The 20,882-nt window shown below is 37.3% G+C and overlaps 1 protein-coding gene and 1 long non-coding RNA gene across 8 annotated transcripts in view; one reads left to right on the top strand and one right to left on the bottom strand.

Annotated features, from left to right (window-relative positions):
- Positions 1 to 10,003, bottom strand: part of dachd (dachshund d) — a 115,812-nt gene extending 105,809 nt beyond the window's left edge. For all 6 annotated transcript variants that reach the window (XM_039655384.2, XM_039655383.2, XM_039655382.2 and 3 more), the window contains exon 1: positions 9,241 to 10,003. In XM_039655384.2, coding sequence (XP_039511318.1) covers positions 9,241 to 9,806 — 566 coding nt within the window. In that variant the 5' untranslated portion in view covers positions 9,807 to 10,003. The remainder of the gene's footprint in view (positions 1 to 9,240) is intronic.
- A 149-nt stretch (positions 10,004 to 10,152) lies between these two features.
- On the top strand, positions 10,153 to 15,595 carry LOC120466775 (uncharacterized). Of its 2 annotated transcripts, XR_005620036.2 has the most exons (5): positions 10,153 to 10,295; positions 13,681 to 13,807; positions 13,903 to 13,948; positions 15,296 to 15,392; positions 15,510 to 15,593. It is a non-coding gene; the product is annotated as an uncharacterized LOC120466775 (long non-coding RNA). The 2 variants fall into 2 exon arrangements; XR_016169282.1 differs by having other exon boundaries at positions 15,296 to 15,595.
- The last annotated feature ends 5,287 nt before the right edge of the window (positions 15,596 to 20,882 follow it).

The raw sequence follows: 20,882 nt of genomic DNA on the forward strand, positions 1-20,882 counted from the left end.
AGCCAGATCCCAATGAAAATGGCTCTGGTTAAGTAGACATAACTGTCTGCAGGGTTGTTGGGCGGCTTCAGAAGTGCAGGAGACAGTTTAGTAGCTTACTGAATGGTTATACCATACCCCCTCCATGTATAAAGTTACTTAAGTGCTCGCCTGCAGGGACAACCATGTCAAATCGCATTGAAAATAACTTTGAGGAGCAAATTGAATGTATTAGCTTAAAGGGAGCTGATGTCTATAGGGACCACTGACACTTAATACTGAATTATCCTAGACAAAATATATTGAACAAAAGTAAAGTGATTCACTGTCACTTTTGTGATTCACTGTCACCATCCACCCCCCTTCCAAAAAAAAAAAAAAAAACAGTTTCAGTTGGTGAGAAAACCTACTTATTACTTGGTTGGCACCCACAGAATACACAGACAGGCAGTGGCATCCCATGAAAACCATTTTTGTTCCATTACAAAAAACTAGGTCATCCTCTCATAATTGTCAATCATGCAATAAATCTTTCTGTGCCGCAAATGAATACTGCACTGGGAATGAAACAAAGCTTATTGGCATGCGATGTCAGCTTGACTTAATTCATTCTCCTTTTCAGCTGAGCCTATTCATATGTGAAGTTTACGGATATCACACTGCCTGTTCCAGAGCGGGATAATAGATGTGGACAGACACATTATGCTTGGAATGCTGTATTAGCACAGCATAAGCTGTCTGAATGGAGACACAGCTCACAACAGAGTTTAAAATGTGAGACCGGATCCACAACTAGAATAAATTATCCTTCTTTAAGGCACTTTGGAAGAATATTCTCTCTCCCGAGCACATGAATGTAAATATGTAAATGTATGAACAGCCATGAACCTAGTCTACAATGGCTTTGAAATGAAAGCAGAACTTTCAAGGGAATCGATTTCTCTGAATCATCTGTTCGTGACGTCATGTCTTGAAATAAATCCACATTCAGAATCATTAGTAACATAATCCTTTCGGATACAAGTATGAGCATGGGATGGGCAAAACTTTGGCATTTCTTAAAATGAACAGAGAAAAAATGGAAAAGACATTTTTCTTTGTGAAAAGACAACAAAATATCATGGGAAAGAGATATTCCTTTTCTTATTCTGTTTAGTTTCTAAATGAGAATAAATGAGAGCAAAAGACCTTATTAATCTCATAAGCATCTTCCCTAGAGTTTTAGGGAGGAAAAACAATAAACAATATCCCAAACTGTGCAATAAAAAGTACGAGATGTGCTCAATATGAACATTTTCCATAAAATTCTTATAAATTATGTGAGTTATGCAATTCACATTAATTTTACAGTTACACATACTGTGCATACATTAAATATATACATTTTTAGCATCTAATATTTACACTAAAATGTATACTGAAGTATTCCCTGAGTTTTGTTTCATTTTTGTGACGTGCTCCAGAAAAACAGTTCATGGAGACGGCAGAAAGCACACCCTGTTTGTTTTCTTTATTTTATAAAAGTTTTATTTTGATTGTAAGTGGAAACAAATAAAAGTAGACATTTTACAGTTTCAAATGAAAAACGCATGGGCACTTTTGTCAACCCCAGTAAATATATTTCTATAATTCATTTTAAGATAAAAGATATATGGAAGAACTATAAAAGAGCCACCTCTGAGAAATATATATATTTTTATGGTTTGATCCGTCTCCAACCTGGTCTCACACGCAAAAAAAAGTAATAATTTGTATGAGATGGTCGCACAAACATTGTACAAAAACAACCCCTTACCCAAACCCCAAAACTAATGTAATATGAAAACGTTTAAAAGTACTTTTACATTTTTGTAAGATCTAAGGTGATCTAAGTTGTTATGGCGCTTTCACCATCTCATACGAATTATTCCAAGTGTATATGAGAGTGTGTTTGTGCATGTAATTGTGTCTGGTATATTTCCATCACACAAAGGCTTGAACACAGTGTCTGCTACAGCTCTGGGCTCACCATTTACCTTCTCCTGCCAGGTGTCGTCAGTTTACAAATATCTGATTGGACAGACGGGAAATGCAGTGGTACGCCTCCAGCAGATGAGTTTGGTGTCATGTCTCTCTGGAGCAAACTGTCAGTCTTTAAGAAGAGAGTAATAATAGCCGGGTACCACAGCCACTTGCTATGGAAAAAAAAAAAAAAAACGCTTTCTTTTTTAAAGCGAATAGCTGACATTCGAGTCTGCAGGAGAAACTCAAGCGGACCATCATAGAAAGAGTTATCAGAATGCCTGTCTCACTGGACTTAGACAACAGCAATGTGAGAAGCTCTGGATAGCTTTCAAAGGAACAACACCTTTGTTTGCTGATAATGAAATACAGTACAGCCCATTGAGGGTTTCGGCGGTTTAGGGATTATTATAAGAAAAAATATATATTTCCAGTTGTTTTAAATGGGCTGCATTGCAAGTTGAGATGTTTCCCCTGCAGAGAGTTGCGTATTATGCGTCGCTCATTCACTTTGGCCTTCATTGGCATACCATGATCGAGCTACAAGGTCTCTTAACCGTTTGCTTTGTTTTCATAAAGAGGCTACAGACGCATTTTAGAATGATTCATACATTCAAACGTGGGAGGAGCACAGTCGCGCATATCTTGACGCTTGTATAGTTACATCAATGCAATGGACGAATTAAAAGAAATAAAAGCTACTAAAGAAAAGATGATTCCTCAAAAGGTGAGATACAAACACATCAACAACCGCATCAATATGGGCAACATATGGGATCCTCAGCGGCAACGAGCACTGAAATTTGGCTTTTCTATTATGATTCAATTGTGCTAAATTGACTTGATAGGCTTCTGTGCGGTCCGTGAGGATTCCAGCTTCATAAGAGAGGCCTGGTGTCTCAGCTTTGTCAAAGGCCCATCACGCTTTGAGCTCATTCTATTCTCGAGTGTCATTAGCTGTGGGCCAGGTAAAGATTAGATAACAATCAGAACTTTATGAGATACCTTTAGAGGTGTTAGGAGTCTTTTGTCCCACTGCTAAAAGAGGAATGTAGATGAAAAAACACGGATAACTTCCTCTTTTCTTTCATTCCTTTGAATGATCTTACTGGATAGGGACTCTTCTGTTGTTTCGGAAGCACAGAAACGATGTAAATGTATTTTTTAAGGAGCAAAAAAACTCTTAACATGCCCTGTTAAGCATATTTCATGGATTATTTATGAATTACTAAACATATAATTTATGGCGGAGTTCTGAAGCAGTTTTATCAAAGGTAGGCCTACTTTAATTATATAATTCATTTTTGCAGGAGAGCTTGAAGTGAATTGAATTGAGAGCTCTATTTATTTTGTCCTAGGAAAAGTGTCTCTAGCTCTCCAGAGCCTTTTGTTTTCATTTAATGGAGTTATGGTGCTCTCATTGCGCTGTAAAGTGGCGCTTGTTCTGACCTAAATGAAAACAGCCTCGAGACCTCAGCAGTCACCTGTCCTTCACCGCAGTCCCGCCAAAACCTGCTGACCGCATCTCATTGACGCCGTTTATGACAGCGGTTCAAACTTAAATATCCAGCTTTTGCTGTCCTCTTTCAAAACCAGAGCTCATAAAACATCCATCATGACATTCCTTCATTTTATAACAGAGTAAATATCACTGTACAGGGTAGATTTCCCATCATTCACTTTTATCACAGTAGAGTAGGACAAGAGGAGGCCGTTAAGTTCAAACAACGCAGATATTTCCGTGATAAGATGAACAAAGTTTATATAGGAGGAGATTCATCATTTGATATGATCTTGAAGTCAGGGGGAAAAACAAGAAGAGGAAATTTCTGGAATCCCAATTGAGATTGATTCCCTGAAGTATTCTTCCTCTTCTTTTTTTTTTTTTCTCATGTCAGCTTCAACACGAAAATGAAGCCAGGGAAAATTAACTCCTGATACGGATACGCTGAATTAGACGGTAAAAAAAAAAAAAAAAAAAAAAAAACTTTAAGGATTCCGGCCTTGTCATTTCCAATTTTCTGCTCTTTGGACATGCTTGTATTCAGATTCGCGAACATCCACTCGGCATATCAATCCTAATTAGACAATCTGGGTCCGCGAAGGATGAGAGCCGAGTTATTTGCATAATTTAATCATAAATACTCAGCGATACATATTTCCAAATGCATTTGTACAATCATCTTTCTATCCTTAGGGCAAAAGTATTAATATGATTAGGCAATAATTCTTTAAAAAAGGAGGAAAATAGGAAACCAGAAAGTGCACTCTCTTTTTAAACTCCAGCTTTGGGCTATATGAAAAATTAATTAATTTCTGGGGAAAATCAATTTCTTTATGTGACCATATTAGACAGAGCCGAGCTAAGGCCCGGAATCGCTCTCCAATCAAGAAATCTCATCTGCTCCCTCTAACTTGTGTCAGTAGTGGTTAGCGTCCCTGCGTGAGCGTCAGCGGTCTGCGAACTGCTTCCTAAATATGCTGTAATGTGGAAGGGATGGTGGCTAAAGACATGCCAGGGCTCCGAGTCAGAGAGCTCATAATGCATTGCTTTTTCCACCGGCAATCTGTCTCAGATGTGACTTTGGTGGCTAGTGTCACCGTCCTGTCTCATCTCATACTTCTGGTGGTCAGGAAAAAAAGAAACCTGCAGATGATTTGACACACTTACACTTGCTTGTTTGATTTGAGACTGATTGATGACTAGCGCCATCACTTACGGTCACCGCAACCTGTTCTAAAAATCATGAACGTCCGCAATTCGCGCAATTAACATTGCAATTGTTTTAAGGGACAGGTTTACTCATGTTGTTCCACACCTGCATGACTTTCTTCTACAGAACACAAAAGAAGACTTTTTTTGAAAAATGTAAATGCCAAACAATTGAATTGTAAATGAAGAGTTCAGATGCAAAAGCCTCTAAATGCCATTTGAAATTTTCTTCTTTAATGATGATTTTTATCAAACTTGTATATTTAAGTTCAGTGATTTCACTTAAATGGCAATGAAGATTACCTATTAATTGTTATTTAAGTGAAATTACTGAACTTAAATATACAAGTTTGATAAAAATCATCATTAAAGAAGAAAATTTCAAATGGCATTTAGAGGCTTTTGCATCTGAACTCTTCAAATGTTGTTTTGGACCCCATTGACTTTCATTGTATGACAATATTCTTCAGAATATGTTCCGCAGGGGGAAAACAAGATTTAGAACAACATGAGTGTAGATAAACTGAGACAGATTTTGGGTGAACTATCCTTTTAATATGGAGGTCAAATGTCAAGAACAAAATTTCTGTCATCGAAATTTAAAGCGTGTGACGGCTTGAATAGAGGAAATAGGAGATCTTGAATAGAGAATTGAATATTTTCCTAGAACTGTTTCAAATGAACCTCAACTGAATAGAGGTATCAAGTTTCTTTTAACAGAGTCACGTTCATAACAAGCTCTATCTTCTGCTGTCTCGTCTCGCAATGACGACGGATGCCAAGAGCACAGTTAATTTGAACACACGTGGCTAATCCCATCAAGGAAAGCTCCAGTGACTCACGGGGAACGGAAAAAAATAAAAACCAGATTGTTTATCCGCTTCATTTTCAATCCATCAGCACTGATCGCAAGTGAGGAATATGGAATCATGTGTATGATTTGTAAGAAAGTGCTACAATGAATCTGTGATTTTAACAAGCCTTTTAACATGCATCCCCTCCACACACACACTCACACACACACACATCCCCCCTCAACTCTTTCATCCTAATCAGCATCTGTCTCTCTGTTTTTTGAAGTTATTATCGCCTCAGCTCCCTCTTGGATGTGGTTGCTGGGTGACGGGTATCTTAGCACCCACTCTGACTGGGAATGATTTGAATTCGATCCAAAGATTTCCCATGAGTACCTGTAAACACATCCGTGCCTTGTCGAAAACAAATATATCAGAAGAGCACTGCAAAGAGAGTGAGAGGGAGGGGAAAAAAGAGCGATAAAATCTGCCACTGTGTGTTAAGACGCACCCCTGAGTGCTAAACAAAATAATGACGCTCCTCTGTAAATATGCCAGTCTGTGTTGTACACAAACAAAAATATTTAGTCAAACCGTGATGCTCCTGTGACTGAACTATAAAGGTAAAAATGCAACTAAAATATCATTTAAGACCTAATTAAATGAACACACTTGAGGACATACTCTTTATTCATTTCAATTTAATTGCATTCAATAGTATCCATTTAACCTTCCATTGTTGACAACAACTGTCAATTAACCGCCTGGGCCGTACGCATCCTGACAAACCCTCCAACGTAACAGCTGCCTCAGCACTCACCTCCAGCCCAACCGCCCTGGTGTTTCAATAACCTTTCGCGAAGAGTTCAAATGTCGCCAGGCGGCAAGAAATGGACAAAATAAAACGGAAAACAAGTAGCTGAAGTATTGCTTCTCACGGGGCAGACTCATAACTTCTATGGAAGCAGAGAGATTACAGCCCCGTATCTGTTCGGCGGCAGAAGGTGCTCATTAATCTGGGCCGAGGGTCCCCGGGAGAACGAGGAGGGGGGAGCCGGAGGAACACGTCCTCATGCGGAAGGGAGAACGGGGCGAGTCTGACTCCGCTTCGTGGGGAATTCTTTTAACGTGAGCAGACAAAGATGTAAGGCCGCTGTTATCCCGGAGCAAAGAGGATTATTAGCACTTCTTCAGCACCCTGGAAGCCGAGCAGCATGCTGGAAAAGTGAGCTCGCTAGTGCTTAGGCCATTTTATTTAATTATCTCTTTTTTTTTAAACAGGATTGAAACACATTGCAGGCCGGACTCAAACCTGACCTCTTATGCTGTCAGCGTACGCACAACCCATTGCACCACTCCTCTCTAAAGTTCTCCAAAAAAAAAAAAACTAAATTAATATAGCGAAACATAACATTCTATCATAACTATCTAGACTGCTTTGACAAAGAAACTATCCTTCTATAAAATCCAAAATATGAGCAAGTAACAGCCCCCCGAGTCACGTCCATGCAAGAGTTATGACTTAGCGTGCTGACCTTCCCCGTAAAGAGAATCAAAGCAGATGTAGATACATTAAATCCACACTGTAAATAAGAGTCGGTGTGTTTGTGTTCCATCCGAGCAGATACCTTTGTCCATACAAATGATGTAATCCTCCAAATGGGAAGCAGACATGGAGGAGGTGATTGATTTCAGCATAACACCGGCAGTACCAGGTGCTTTCAGAGACAATTACAGGCCTCTCTTTGCAGCAGTAATAGGCCAGCACTTTAGCGTCATTAAAGCAATGTGTAGCACTGCATTATCCTTTAACCCCATCACTGACCACTCTCTTTCCCAGCCCCGAAGTTCAAACCACACACTCCATCACCTCAGGTCCCTGGGACGGGGGGCCGCACGGATTGAAAGCAAGCACAGGCCCAGAAGGAGCTCGTACAGGCAGCATGGGAAAGACTGCGAGTGAGCAGACTGCATCTTTAGCACCGCTGCTGGACAAACACACACCGCACTTGACATACAATCTATTTTTATTTACATATTCCCCTAAATGTGTAAATGTAGATTGCATTTTTAGACAATGCTTTAATTTCATTATTTACACTAATACGAAATAATGCAATGCATTTGGTGTTAATCTGCAGCTGTAATTATTGCATTAAGAAGTCCAATATATGCATGACAAGAAAGAAAAAATATATATATATAATTAATAAATTATTGCATATAATAATTGCATATATATATATATATTATTTTTTATTTTATTTTATTATTATTTTTTTTGCAAAAGTACGTGATGGTGTAATAACGTGTGATTTAACAAGAGTTTTTAATCTGCACTCACACAGAATGAAAGTGGCACTTGTCCAAAAAAGAAAATCATAGTGTTTTTATTTTTATTATTATTATTATTTTATATATACTGTATATTAATATTATGTTGGTGAGAAATAATATCATGTTACAATTGTGGACATTCAGATCTAAAAGATTGATATTAACATCATGTTCAATGTCGAACATGTGCCTGATCCACAATATATATTTTTTAATCATAAAGTGATTCATTAAAAAAAAAAAAAAGTTGTGATTTATTGTTCAGTTTTTGTAGCACTGCAATTCCTTATTACACATTATCTGAAATTATACAACACTTGGGATCGAATTGCTGCATGCAAGGTGTTTTCATTTCAGATGAGCTGTCAACACCTTGACATTTTTAAATTAGCTTACTTTTTCTAGTAATTATTGGGCCCATTCACTTGATCACTAAAGGGTGACATTAAAGTTTCAGGGCGAATTATTCACCGATGTTACAAGCTGTAATTGTTTCCTGTGTGATTTTGTACCTTCAAGCACTGTATCACTCCTGCTATTAAGTATACAAGCACTTATTGACTATGATTTGATTTTTCCCCAGAGGAAGAAAAGAGTAGAAAGAAATGTCTGACAATAAATACATAGGAGAGAGCATCTATTATAATAATGCTGACCAACATGCTTATTTAAACCTGCTCAAATAACAGAAAACCAAATAATATTTTCCTCTTATGCTCAATATTGCTTACAACATGCATGCAGGGTGACTTAAAAATGTGCAATAAAAATTAAGTATAAAAATATACAACAAGAAAAAAAGCTATCGTGTTACTTGTGCATGATTTCCACAAAACATGTTTGAGCCAACTGTCATATATGAATTATTAATTGTGGTGAATAGTTAAAGAAAAAAGAAACCCTATTTTGCACATGTACAACACTGTTTGCATTTATTTGTTTGCAATTTCAAAAAGTTTATTATTTATATAAGTTACTTATATATTATTATATAAGTTACTTTATAGTATTCTAAAATTAGTTGCAAGTTTTTCTATATATTATATTTTTTTTAATGATATAAGAACATGTGTTTCTTAAATGTTTTTTTTTTCAACACCTTCGGTTTAGCAAAGATCCATGTGCTTATCAAGAACTTCTTAAGAATAAAGTTATTGATGCCACAATAGAAATAACAGTAGCCTAAATAAACTACAAAAAAGTTGTTTTTTGAACTTAAAACAATTGCATCCGACTGTACAATTATTTTAAGTTCTAAGTGGAACATATTTTAAAGCGTAAAGACAAATGTGAAAGTATTTGCAAATGTTCCACATATTAGGCTACCGCACATTACATTCGTTTTACTTTGTACTGTATGGTTCGCTTCACTTCTCTATTGATTTGGAGCCCTAACAGAGTCGCACTTGTTCTGACCTGGCATTAGTGCAGTCGTTGTAGAGGGTCTCGAAGTCTTTTCTGGAGATGAGTTTGCATCGGTTGACACCGGGCTGGATGGCCCCCAGTCCGCGCAGGATCCGGACCTGCTCCACGTTACACACCACCGGCGTGATCTCCAGCCGCTTAAGTTTGGTGTAGACGGTGTGCAGACCCCCGACCAGGTGTTTGAGAAACAGGTCAAACGCCTGGGGCAAGCAGATGAGCTCATGTCCGTCCACTGTGAAAGAGGCCACCTTGGCGCCCCTAAGCTCCACCATCCGACACTCATTATTCTGCGGGGTGTTTTCAACTGGGGACGGGGTCGAGTACACGGGCTTGCCGGCCAGTGAGATGCTGCTGGTGTTGGAGCTGAGCAGATCCGTGCGGAACAGATTCTGGGTCGCTGACTGAGAGGGAGACGCAGAAGTGGCCGAGGGCGAGGATGATGATGCTGCGGTCGCGGAGCATGATGATGATGATGCTGATGATGCTGACGAAGAAGTTGAGATCGGACACGGCTGGACCAGAGACGACTGGGGAATCAGAGCAGCCGGTACGGCCATGGTGTTTCTGCACCTATCAAATAAGTTCAGACGGGAAGGAGAGCCAGTGTGCAAAAGTAGCGCAAAGAAGAAGAAATCCCACCCGGGTGCGCTCCGCCGACGCGCGAATGGATGTGGAGAAGTGCCGTGCTGAAATTAGGGCTCTGAGAAAGATTGAGAGAGAATGACAGGAAGAAAATGAGCAGAAAAGTGTGCCTCTTCTCGGTGGATGAGTTGTTGTTGTCACAAGGTACAGAGAGGGAGGAGCCACTATCAGCCCTTTGAAACGGAGCACAATCTTCTAATGCGACCCTAGTGGAACAGCGTCCGGAACATTTCCAGCGTTTACTTACAACAGCCGTCGTAAACTCTGGATGAAACCTGCGCCTCTTCTAGGAGTGCTCTCCGAAACTCAACTTTATAGCCACGCCGTGCTCCTCTGCGTCTTATGTTGTTTTACTTGAAGTTGTCATTATTTTTTGAGTGAGCTGGCAATAAGCAAATTTAAAGGTAAACATTATAATTACTTTCATTAATAAATATTTCTGGAAAATAAATAGCCTAAAGAAAAAAAAACAGCTGTTTATTAAATGATCTGTTAACATTTTAAATTAGTGTGTTATTGATATTAATGCAAGTTATTATCAATATCACTATACAAAATAATGAAAGTATAGATGCAGAAAGTGCTGTCCATTTAACAGCATCAGGTGAGGTACTGGAGTGGGTGAGTTGTAACGCCATCAGTTTAACTAATTAGAAATGAGCTACAGGTGTGAAATTACTTCAAACTTGAGCACCACCCTCCTTAGGTGACTGTCCAGAGTTATAAGAGAATTCACAGGATAAAAAAAATGGAGGTAAAGCGTCATATCTGGATTAATCTGATATGCAGTCAGGTTAATGCATGTTACATGACAGAACCGGCAGCCTATCATCTGAAATAACAGATTATATTGTTATAATTTTATATGGTATGCCATCCAGACAAGCCTTTCATTTAAAACAAGAAAGACTAGAAATAATCATGTGTGAGCAGACAAGAGAGGCTGTGACACTTGAACTGAACCCAAAATGTGCATAAAAAGGACACATAGCCCACATAAAAGTAACACATGCATTTTTTTTTTTACGTTATAGCTTGTGTTTTTATATGTGTTTCCAATTTGAATTTAAGTTTTAAATATGTTTTCAAATTTTAAAGACATTTCCTGTGGCATTTTGATATAAAACCATAAGGGGAAATTTCTATGTGTTACTGTACAAACCAGCACAGTTAATTTGTAATGTATGGGAATATTATGTGTCTTAAAATTTTATATGGCAGGATGATACAGATGTTGAAACACAATGTGTTAGAACACTCCCCAATATACACTTTTGACATATTTCTAAAAATGAAAAGACCCCCCAACGTTCATACTAGCCTTTTGTTTTTTTCTCACACGTCTCATTTTGCAACTTCACATATGTATTTCTTCAAAAAAACAGATTCAAACATACGTAACTCTCCTACAGCAAAGAGAAAACTATGAGGAAATTCACAATGCCAGAACTATCTATCCGAGTTAACTAAGAAGTTCAAGTTGATCTGCTTTAAGATAAGCAGAATGCCATTTCAGAATTGTCATTCAGGCACAGAGGTAGCATGTAGTGTAAAAATCAATACCCGCTTAAAATTCATAGCCAGACAAAGTTGCCCTTTATGTTGCTAACCTTTGTTTAAATATGCATCATATTAAGATTTCATTAAAAACAATGAATGTCATGATAGTTTGCCAACAATTTTTTCATGTTAGCATGGGGTTAACTGCAAATGATGGCCATAAAATTCTACAAAAAGAACTGCTTGCAGACATTCGTTAAGAGAAGAATGATGATAAGACAAAAAGGCATCCACAAACACCACAGGACCTCTATGATGTCTCCGATTCAGAGTCTCTTAACAAGCTGGGTGGGCCTGATGAATCAAACTCCCATTAGAACAACAGTCTTTCAGTAGACAAACAGCAGGATGCACAATGCAGAGAAAGTTGTTCAATGCATTCTAACCTCGAATGTTCAATTAACTTTTATTGGTTAAATTAACAATGTCTGTAATCTTTATGTATTGGGTAAATGCAAGCATCCTGGCAAGAATTTCTCGTGCTTTAGAAGAAGCGATGTTCATTCTACATTGCATCATTATTCAATGAGCCAGGACTGAGAGGAATGCTACATGATAACACAGTCCACCTGAGAGAAGTTCAAGCCAACAATAATCAAGGTTACATACAACAAAGAACAGCTTGAAACAGCTGAGAACGAAATGTTAAACTGTTTTAATTAACTCCACTTTAAGGTCAACAGTATAGAAATAGCACGCCCACCTCAATTAGACAGTCATACTTAATCTATTCTCTCACTTAAAACACAATAAAGTCCCATTAGTTAGCATTACAATAAGCAATACATGTATTAAACTTTCTTAACATTAGTTAATGAAAATACAATTGTTCATCATTTGTTCATGTTAACGCAGGTCCGTTAAATTATATTAACAGATAACGACTTTTAATTATAAAAATGTATTTGTAAATGTTGAAATTGATAACAGCTTTAGAAGTATGTAACTAATAGTATAAAGATAAAAGTTATGGGTGCTTATGCTGCAAAAAAATATTTTCAAAATGTTGTTATCACAACATTTTTTCTTTTTGTCAAATCAACTTAAACAATTTATTTAGTTGAGATAACTTATTATTTTGAGTTTCTGATGATTAAATTAATCTCCTTCATTGTATTAACTCACTTTTTACAGTTCAATCAACTTAAAATTTTAAGGCAACCAGGTTACTTACTTTTTTAAGTTAAACCAACACATTTTTTTACAGTGTACAGTATATATGCGCACACACACACACACACATACACACACATATATATATATAGTGTATACAGTAGATAGATCGATAGATAGATAGATAGATAGATAGATAGATAGATAGATAGATAGATAGACAGACAGACAGACAGACAGACAGACAGACAGACAGACAGACAGACAGACAGACAGACAGACAGACAGACAGACAGACAGACAGACAGACAGACAGACAGACAGACAGACAGATAGATAGATAGATAGATAGATAGATAGATAGATAGATAGATAGATAGATAGATAGATAGATAGATAGATAGATAGATAGATAGATAGATAGATAGATAGATAGATAGATATCAACGCATTCTCATCCCAAGGCGTCATATACTGATGCTTTTGCCAATGCCTACACATCCAACACACATGGTACTCTTTAGCGTCAATATAACACGACCAGAGTGTGGGTAGGTTTAGGTCTGGGGTAGGGTTAGGGTTAGACCACTAGGAGGCGCCTTCTGGCCCATATATATCAGCGTCTCATATTGACGCTAAAGGGTGCCATGTGCGTTGGATCTGCATTGGCAAAAGCGTCAGTTTATGACGCCTTGGGATGAGAACTGGCTGTATAGATACACATATAGTTTCATATATTAAATATTACACATATATTCATGTATTGAAGCATCAAAAGTTCTTACTGATTCAAGATGTTCCTTCCATAAGGGAAAAAGTGTAATTACAGAATACCAATGCGTTAACAACATTGGCATTTGCACTGTTAGTGCTCGAAAAGGATCCATCAGGAAGGCAAATAGATGACATAAATGCTACCATAAATGCTACAAATTAAAACAATCTGACCGTTTGATCGCATTGGATAAAATGCTCAATTATCTTCTGAAGGAGCATAAAGGGTGTTCTTTGTTTCTATTCTTTTTTTTGAAAATGACATTTAAATGGTTTCTAAATAGTGCTTGAAGTTAGTCAACGAGATTTATGTGTTTCTTCCATGTGTTTATATGATATCAGAGGCCCATGATGACTGCTGGGGGATGACATGACATCGCTAATGAGGAAAGGCCCATCGCAAGACCACACGCACAAGAGTTTGATGGCGTTGCAGTGCTGATGACTAACTCCTTCCACTTTGTTTATGGTATTTGTTACAGGGAACACACAGAAAACATCAGACATACATGAACCATCAAACAAGCTGACAACAGTACATCTACTTTCTTTCCTAATCCTCAGCACTCCGGCTAGAAGACGAACGAGTCGAGAGGCATCTGGGAATAAAGTGGGTGCACAGAGTTTCTGAATCACCATAAAGCTTCTGTAGCAGTGTTTAAAAGTAGAACTACGATATGACTCGCGTATGATCAATGGCACTGTATATTGTTTGATATAATAATTTATTCAGCCTATGAGGCTTTGATAAAACAATGTTGAAAAGCAATTTAAATGAAATTCATTTAAATGTCAATTCTCATGGTTAGGATTTTTCTATAATTGGCTATTTAATTAAAATAATTTTCACAGTCATTAATACAGCTAGCAACTTGTAGTGCTCTGACATGTTTTAATTACATGGTATTAACAAAATTGATATGCTTTAGAAAGCATGGTGAATAAGAAATAATTACACCAATCATACATCATCCCCCTTATGGACATTAAGAGTATTTCAACATAATTGATGAACTTTGAAAAGGGAGATAAATAACTTTAATTGCATAAAATGGGCGTACCTGGTTCAAATGGAAACAGCCGTCATCGCATTGCAACGTATTGGCAGATTCCACTAAGCGCAAATCTGCTCGCCGACTCGCCGATGAATAAACACGACTTCCATGCAGTAAATATTTGGGTAAATCTGAAAGTGCGGTACGTCTGTCTTCTGACTCACGTTCATTACTCACATTGTTCTGTTTTGGGGGGAGGATGCAGCTTAAAATGCTGCTCAGACAAACAGAGTGCAGAGTGAGACAAATACTTATTGATTTTGAATATTTGTCTCCTCAAGGTCGCATGCCATTGACCCCATCCATCCGGAGACGCCCCCCGCCACACGAATACACACACACACACACACACACACCATGGCAGAGGGCAGATGACAGAGTGGTCACAGTCAGTTCATACCATCAGCTAAAAGTGTCGAGCATTAACGTCACCCATGGGTGCACCTTCTGGGTCAGCGGGAGAGATTTTAAATATCAATTTTGCATTCATAAACCTGTAAAACAGAAATGACAAGTTTAAAATAAAATACAATTAAATAATTATATATATATATATATATATATATATATATATATATATATATATGTGTGTGTGTGTTGGTCTATCTGCTTTCCTTTCCATTCATTCCGTTAAAGAAATGACATATTTTGCAGGTACACAAAGAACAGGGTTAATACAGAGGCTCCCAATTAGAGCCCCCTCATTTAGTAGACGTCTGAAGGAAAACTTTATGACAGGCAGTTTGGGACTGTCATTAAATTAGATGTTGTGAGAATGATAGCACACTTTCTTTGCTTAATGAGAATGGAGTTTCTCCCCAGACTGGAATTTTCTGAGTTCACTGCTGTCGAATGTTTCACAAAGCGAAACTATGGCTTTCTTTGTTGTGTTCACATTACAGATGAGATCAGAAAGTAAACAGAGACCAAATGCGCTCTAATAAAACTACAGATCTTCTAGCCGGCTCATTTCCATAAAGCAGTTCCTGCGCAAATCAGGTATGACCTTCAGAGACATAATTAAAGCAAATATTTTTAGTCCCTGATTGGAATGTTGCATGTCAATACAAATTGTGAAGGAACCTTGTAACGGAATGCAGATTTTGTTGTTTATAGGATGTATGGAATCTGAAATGATAAAAGTCTGTAATGCTGCATCTGAATTTGAATACTACTCTCAAAGTAAATGGTTAACACAGGTGATTAATTAAATATATATATATATATATTTTTTTATTTTACCTGTAAGATTTACACAGTTAATCCATTTAAATTACAAGTAAGTCTCATTTATCAGTAAAATGATGAATAAAACACTTCAAACCGATTTAACATGAACAAATGTCAGTAGCACTCTTTGTTCGGAGGAATTTAACTATCAAAGCTTCACATAAATTATACATTTCAGATACATTTCAGATAAATGCTGCTCTTTTGGACTTTCTATACAATGTAACAAAAATAATTGTAATTTTAACGGTAAAAGACTGTAAAAATGCTACAGTGCAAAACTGTTAATTGGTTAACAGAAAGTTCACATACTATATACGGTACATAACTGTGACATCATTTTACTGTAAAATACCGTTAAATTTACAGTTTTTGAAAGTGAAAAAGAAATATTTTTGTTGAAATAACTGTTTCCTCGTAATTTTCATAAGTTATGTACATTAGGGTTTTATGTTATATTTAATATTGTTCAATTATTGTTTCTTGCATTTTTTTTTTGTTAATTTCACATGTGTTACCATGATGGTGTTTAATGTTTGTGTGAATGACACTAAATATTATCCTTCTAATCGAAGACAACTTCTGATTGCTCATGTAACTCTCATCACTACTGTAATGATTGATGGCTGTCAGTGTATTACAATGGTACAAAACAGAAATACAATTTTCAAAAGGTTGGTATATCAACATACTTCAGAAAATGAAATACGGTTTATTACTGTAAAGTTGATTACAGTTTTAATGTATTTTTGAGTTACGGGATTTATACGGGATATACAGGATTTTTTATTTATTTATTTATTTTTTTACCGTGTACATCAAAGAATCCTGAAAAATAATGCACACGACTGTTTTCAACATTGATAACAATAATACATTTTTCTTGAGCAACAAATCAGCATATTATAATGATTCATAAAAGGATTGTGTGAGACTGAAGACTGGAGTAATGAAGTAATGAAGAAAATTCAGCTTTGCCAACACAGGAATAAATTACATTTTTTTAATTATTCAAATAGAAAACAGTTATTTTAAATTGTAAAAAAAAAATATTTCACAATATTACTGTTATACACACACAGACAGACATTATATGTATATCCTAGCATAAACTTGGAACGCAGCGGTTCATTATGTGCATTAGAGATATGCTGCCATGAAATAATTATCAGATGTCAAGCTGTTCTGATGCTCAGACCCATTTGTGCGGTTGTTATGATGATGCCATCCTGCCTTACAACTCTCTCTCTCAGTCTGCGTGCATCCTGTCTACAGATATATCTGCAGATCTCAGGATTCACTTGGAAAGATGCCAGCCGAGTGTCTTGTGAGCTGAGCTGGCAAAACGTCCAACCGTATGTAAAATACTGCCCCTCTGGTGATATCAGTCTTTAAAAGAGAGCTAATTTCATTTTTTTCAAAAGAAGCCGCTTGATAGCCGCACAATTACTCAGCGGTGCCCCGTACCCCGTTTAAAGGCGCACAGACTTTTATATCAGGCGAGAGATTTGTGGATATCTAAATTGGAAGGTAAACCTGTATAAACAGTAGTAATTACCGTGCCATTCACAGGGCCTGTTGTGCTCGTTCGGCAACAGCCACAGTGATTAAAATGAATCTCCATCGACTTCTCCATTAAATTGCTGGCAGTGGCGATCCTTTGACCTTTCCCATTGATTGAACATAACAATCACAATTCAATTGTAATGCAAAGAGAACATTTGTTATAATGTACATGAGATGCATGAGCCATTTCCTAGAGGGTTGAGGTAATCAATGAAGTGACTTCGAAAGGAACCCGCACAAAGACTCATTCTAGTCAGAATCCGCGGTACATATCGAACCCGACGTTTAGCCGTCGGCCGCATTACTCGATACATTTGGATCCTATAAAGAAACATATTGTGCATCCAAAACCCTCGGTGTCATTTTATGTTCGTAACAATAGCCCCAAAACTGATCGGTATGGTCCGTTAGAACGCCAAGCCTTCCCAGAATTCACTGCAGGTGGCACAGAGGTCTAAGGAAATGATGACAGCTGACATTTGCCTGAATTCTTGTCTGCAATGTTCTCTGCACATCCACAGATTGGAAACACCGGTATGTGATGCGAACAACACGCCTGGTTATGAAACACTTTTAAACTTGTGATTACTTGTACGTAACTCTACTCCCTCCCTCTGACCAGGAAGGAAAAAATACCCGGCTTCTAATCAGCATTTAATTCTGATTTTAAGAGCAGTGCTAGATCATGCATTTCAAAAACGAAGAGTTTGTGAATAATGTCCTTAAGGGAATCTGCCGAATTGAGAGATTATAGTTTACACGCACATTAAACAGATTAAACCAGTCAGATCTCAAAAGGCAGTTTATCTAATGGAGAAAATGGAGTATGCTAATTGGGTAAAGTCTGGTGCTGAAATTACACACACAAGTTCTTCTCACCGAGTGTAGATTTAAGGGTAAAGTTTGATTAAAATCGCAAGGCTAATCAGGGAAATAAGCTGCAAAACATTCCCCGAACGAAAGCGTGCTCGCCACACAAAAAAGTAATTGTCTCGAAAAAGTTCTGCGATGACAGATTCAATTCCATTTAGTAAATGTTTAATAAATGTTATACAAACACGGCCGCCTATCGCACTGTATTCCGAAAACAAAGGGAAACTTTAATTGCTTTAATCATCCCGAGCTTTGACGTTGTTATTGGCTTTAAAAATAGCAGTTAACAGTAACTGTCTTGTAAAGGAAATTGAACCACATTTGCAAAATGATCCCCAATTAAGATATGGCCATCCAGACCAGCAACGTTGAACCGGGGTGTTGTGTCTAAGAAAAGCAGTCGATGCCACACAAAGCTATTTAATTAGCCGAAATGCCCAAAGAAAACAGCCAGCCTTATATGTACTATCGCTTTAATCACATTTAAAGCGATAGCATCCCTTTTGAAGATTCCAGAGCACGGATGTGTTCATTAACAGATACGAGGTAGTTGCTTCTCACAGAAATGACACTTAAACGTCAGGAAGCAAAACAGAAGCGTGCATTTCTCTTCCGTGTCTTTAGTGTTCACTAATGTGTTTCAACATATAGGGCAGTGCTACCTTTAATCTGCACTAAAGGGAAATAATGCGTTTCCTGCCTTATTTACCATGCTTGCTTAGCAAGTGCTGTACAATTAGAATTGTTAATAGATTGAGTAAAACAAAAGGACTTTGAAGGTGGGAAAGTGCTGACATTATTTCACAGGGGAAAAGCACCTCTGAGAAAAAAAGAAAATGAATGTAGTTTCCTGCACTGTTCTTCAATGAAACACCGCTCCCTCTCATTAGAAATGCCATAGAAGACATAAATCAAGGACAGTAAAAATTTCACTGCCTCCGCGATAAATTGCGCACTTTGCGCGTCGGACAGCAACTGTGTAAACATTGTAATTTCGCTTGATTCTCGTTAAACGTATGCAGACTTTTACAATCCATAAACAGATCTGGAATAAAAGTTAATAAATGTCAAAATTTGCATTCTGGAAAAAAAAGAGCATCTTGCTGCATTTTTGCAAATATCAATCTATGAACCTTTCAACATTTTGTCAGACAAAATGCTAATTGTACCTTTAGGAATTTGGGACACAGTGACAAGAAATGAGATGCCCTGTCCTTTTAGATGTGGAAATCAACGAGGGTAGCATACAGAAACCCTCGCCAAGGCAAAGCAAACACCGCCAGACACGTTTTCTATGTGGAATTATCAGCGCATAATGACACATCTCTCTTAGATAAAAACTGCTTGATCAATTCATGAATTCACAATACTGTAGATAGTCAAACTTTACACAAATTAAGTACTGCAAATACATCAGATCTATATGAATAGCCATGACTATCATTATTTCATAAATACAGTTGTTTTGGATATTTACGAGAGCACTGTATCCGGTGAAACTGAGAATACAAATTGGTGTCAAAATTTCAGCACGCTCAGGTTTCTTCTTCATCCGTCTTCCCATCATTCCAACACTGAGGCTAATTTAACAAGGGAGAATTAAGAGTGTGAAAAGTGCTTGCACAAAGGTTTCCATGTTATTTGCTTGGAATTGATTTGAACACTTAAACAGAATCCTAACTAAGGGCTTATGTGGGCCAGGCCATCTGCATTTCACCGTAAACACACGCACATATTGGTTTACGGATATCTATCGGAAATGCCAGCTGAAGCTAGCAATGTGTTTCCAAACAAAGCATAATTTGTTTATTTTTACCCAACAAACATGTTCTACAGCGTCCTTATGAGCGATTAGCAATGTTGTTCTTCAAAGGTCCTTAAGAAGAGTTTAATGCAGTTCTTGCCCGTCCTCCCATTAATCCAAGCTCAGTTAAGAGTCTGCCATCTGGATGTGTGTTCCTAGCGATAAATATGATTTAGAGTTGATTCAGACATGTTCCCCGCACCGTGTGTGTGTGTGTGTGTGTGTGTGGATTTCAGAATTAAATGGCACAAACAAATGTGGAGAAGAGAGCATATGAATATCTCTGGTTTCAGAGCTTCATAACAAAGCCCCACCCTTAATTACAGCCTGTAATCATTCTGTGAAACACACATAACAAGGATTCATTACCGTCATAGAGCCCTTGGACAAAATATCTCCTGATGATTGTTCAGATGATTGAAGGTGTCCATGCAGGTCATTCTGAAACAACACTTAAACTATGTTGGGATCAAGTTATTTCGGTAATCAATATTATTTTGTGAAATTGTAACTGTATGTGTGAATATCAGATAATGCTGGATCTAATTACCTTCCTTTTGAGCTTCAGATGTTGTTCAGCTGTGCCAAGCAACAGTGACCTCTACAGGGATTGAAGATGGAAAACTCAGATACACTTTTGACTTCCTGCAGTAACCTCCTCTAAGGGGAAAACAGAGGATAGGATCATTAAAAAGCTATTAAAATACTAAAAGTTATTACAAAAAAAAAATACAAAGTAAATCAAAATCTAAAACTCAAAATCAAAAACTATATAGAGAGTAAAAGACACGGTGTACAGTAATGGGTAAAACAATCAAAATAATATTAAAAGCCTCTTCTTACCCATTTATGTGGCGTACTTACAGTATCTAATGTATAATAATTAGGGCTGTCAAACGATTAATCGCATCCAAAATAAAAGTTTGTGTTTACATAATATATGTGGGTGCACTGTGTATTATTACTATAAACACACACACATGCTTGTATATATATTTTCATGTATATACTGTATA

This window comes from Pimephales promelas, chromosome 7, assembly GCF_988280905.1.
Source record: "Pimephales promelas chromosome 7, fPimPro1.hap1.1, whole genome shotgun sequence".
Classification (NCBI taxonomy): Eukaryota; Metazoa; Chordata; class Actinopteri; order Cypriniformes; family Leuciscidae; genus Pimephales; species Pimephales promelas.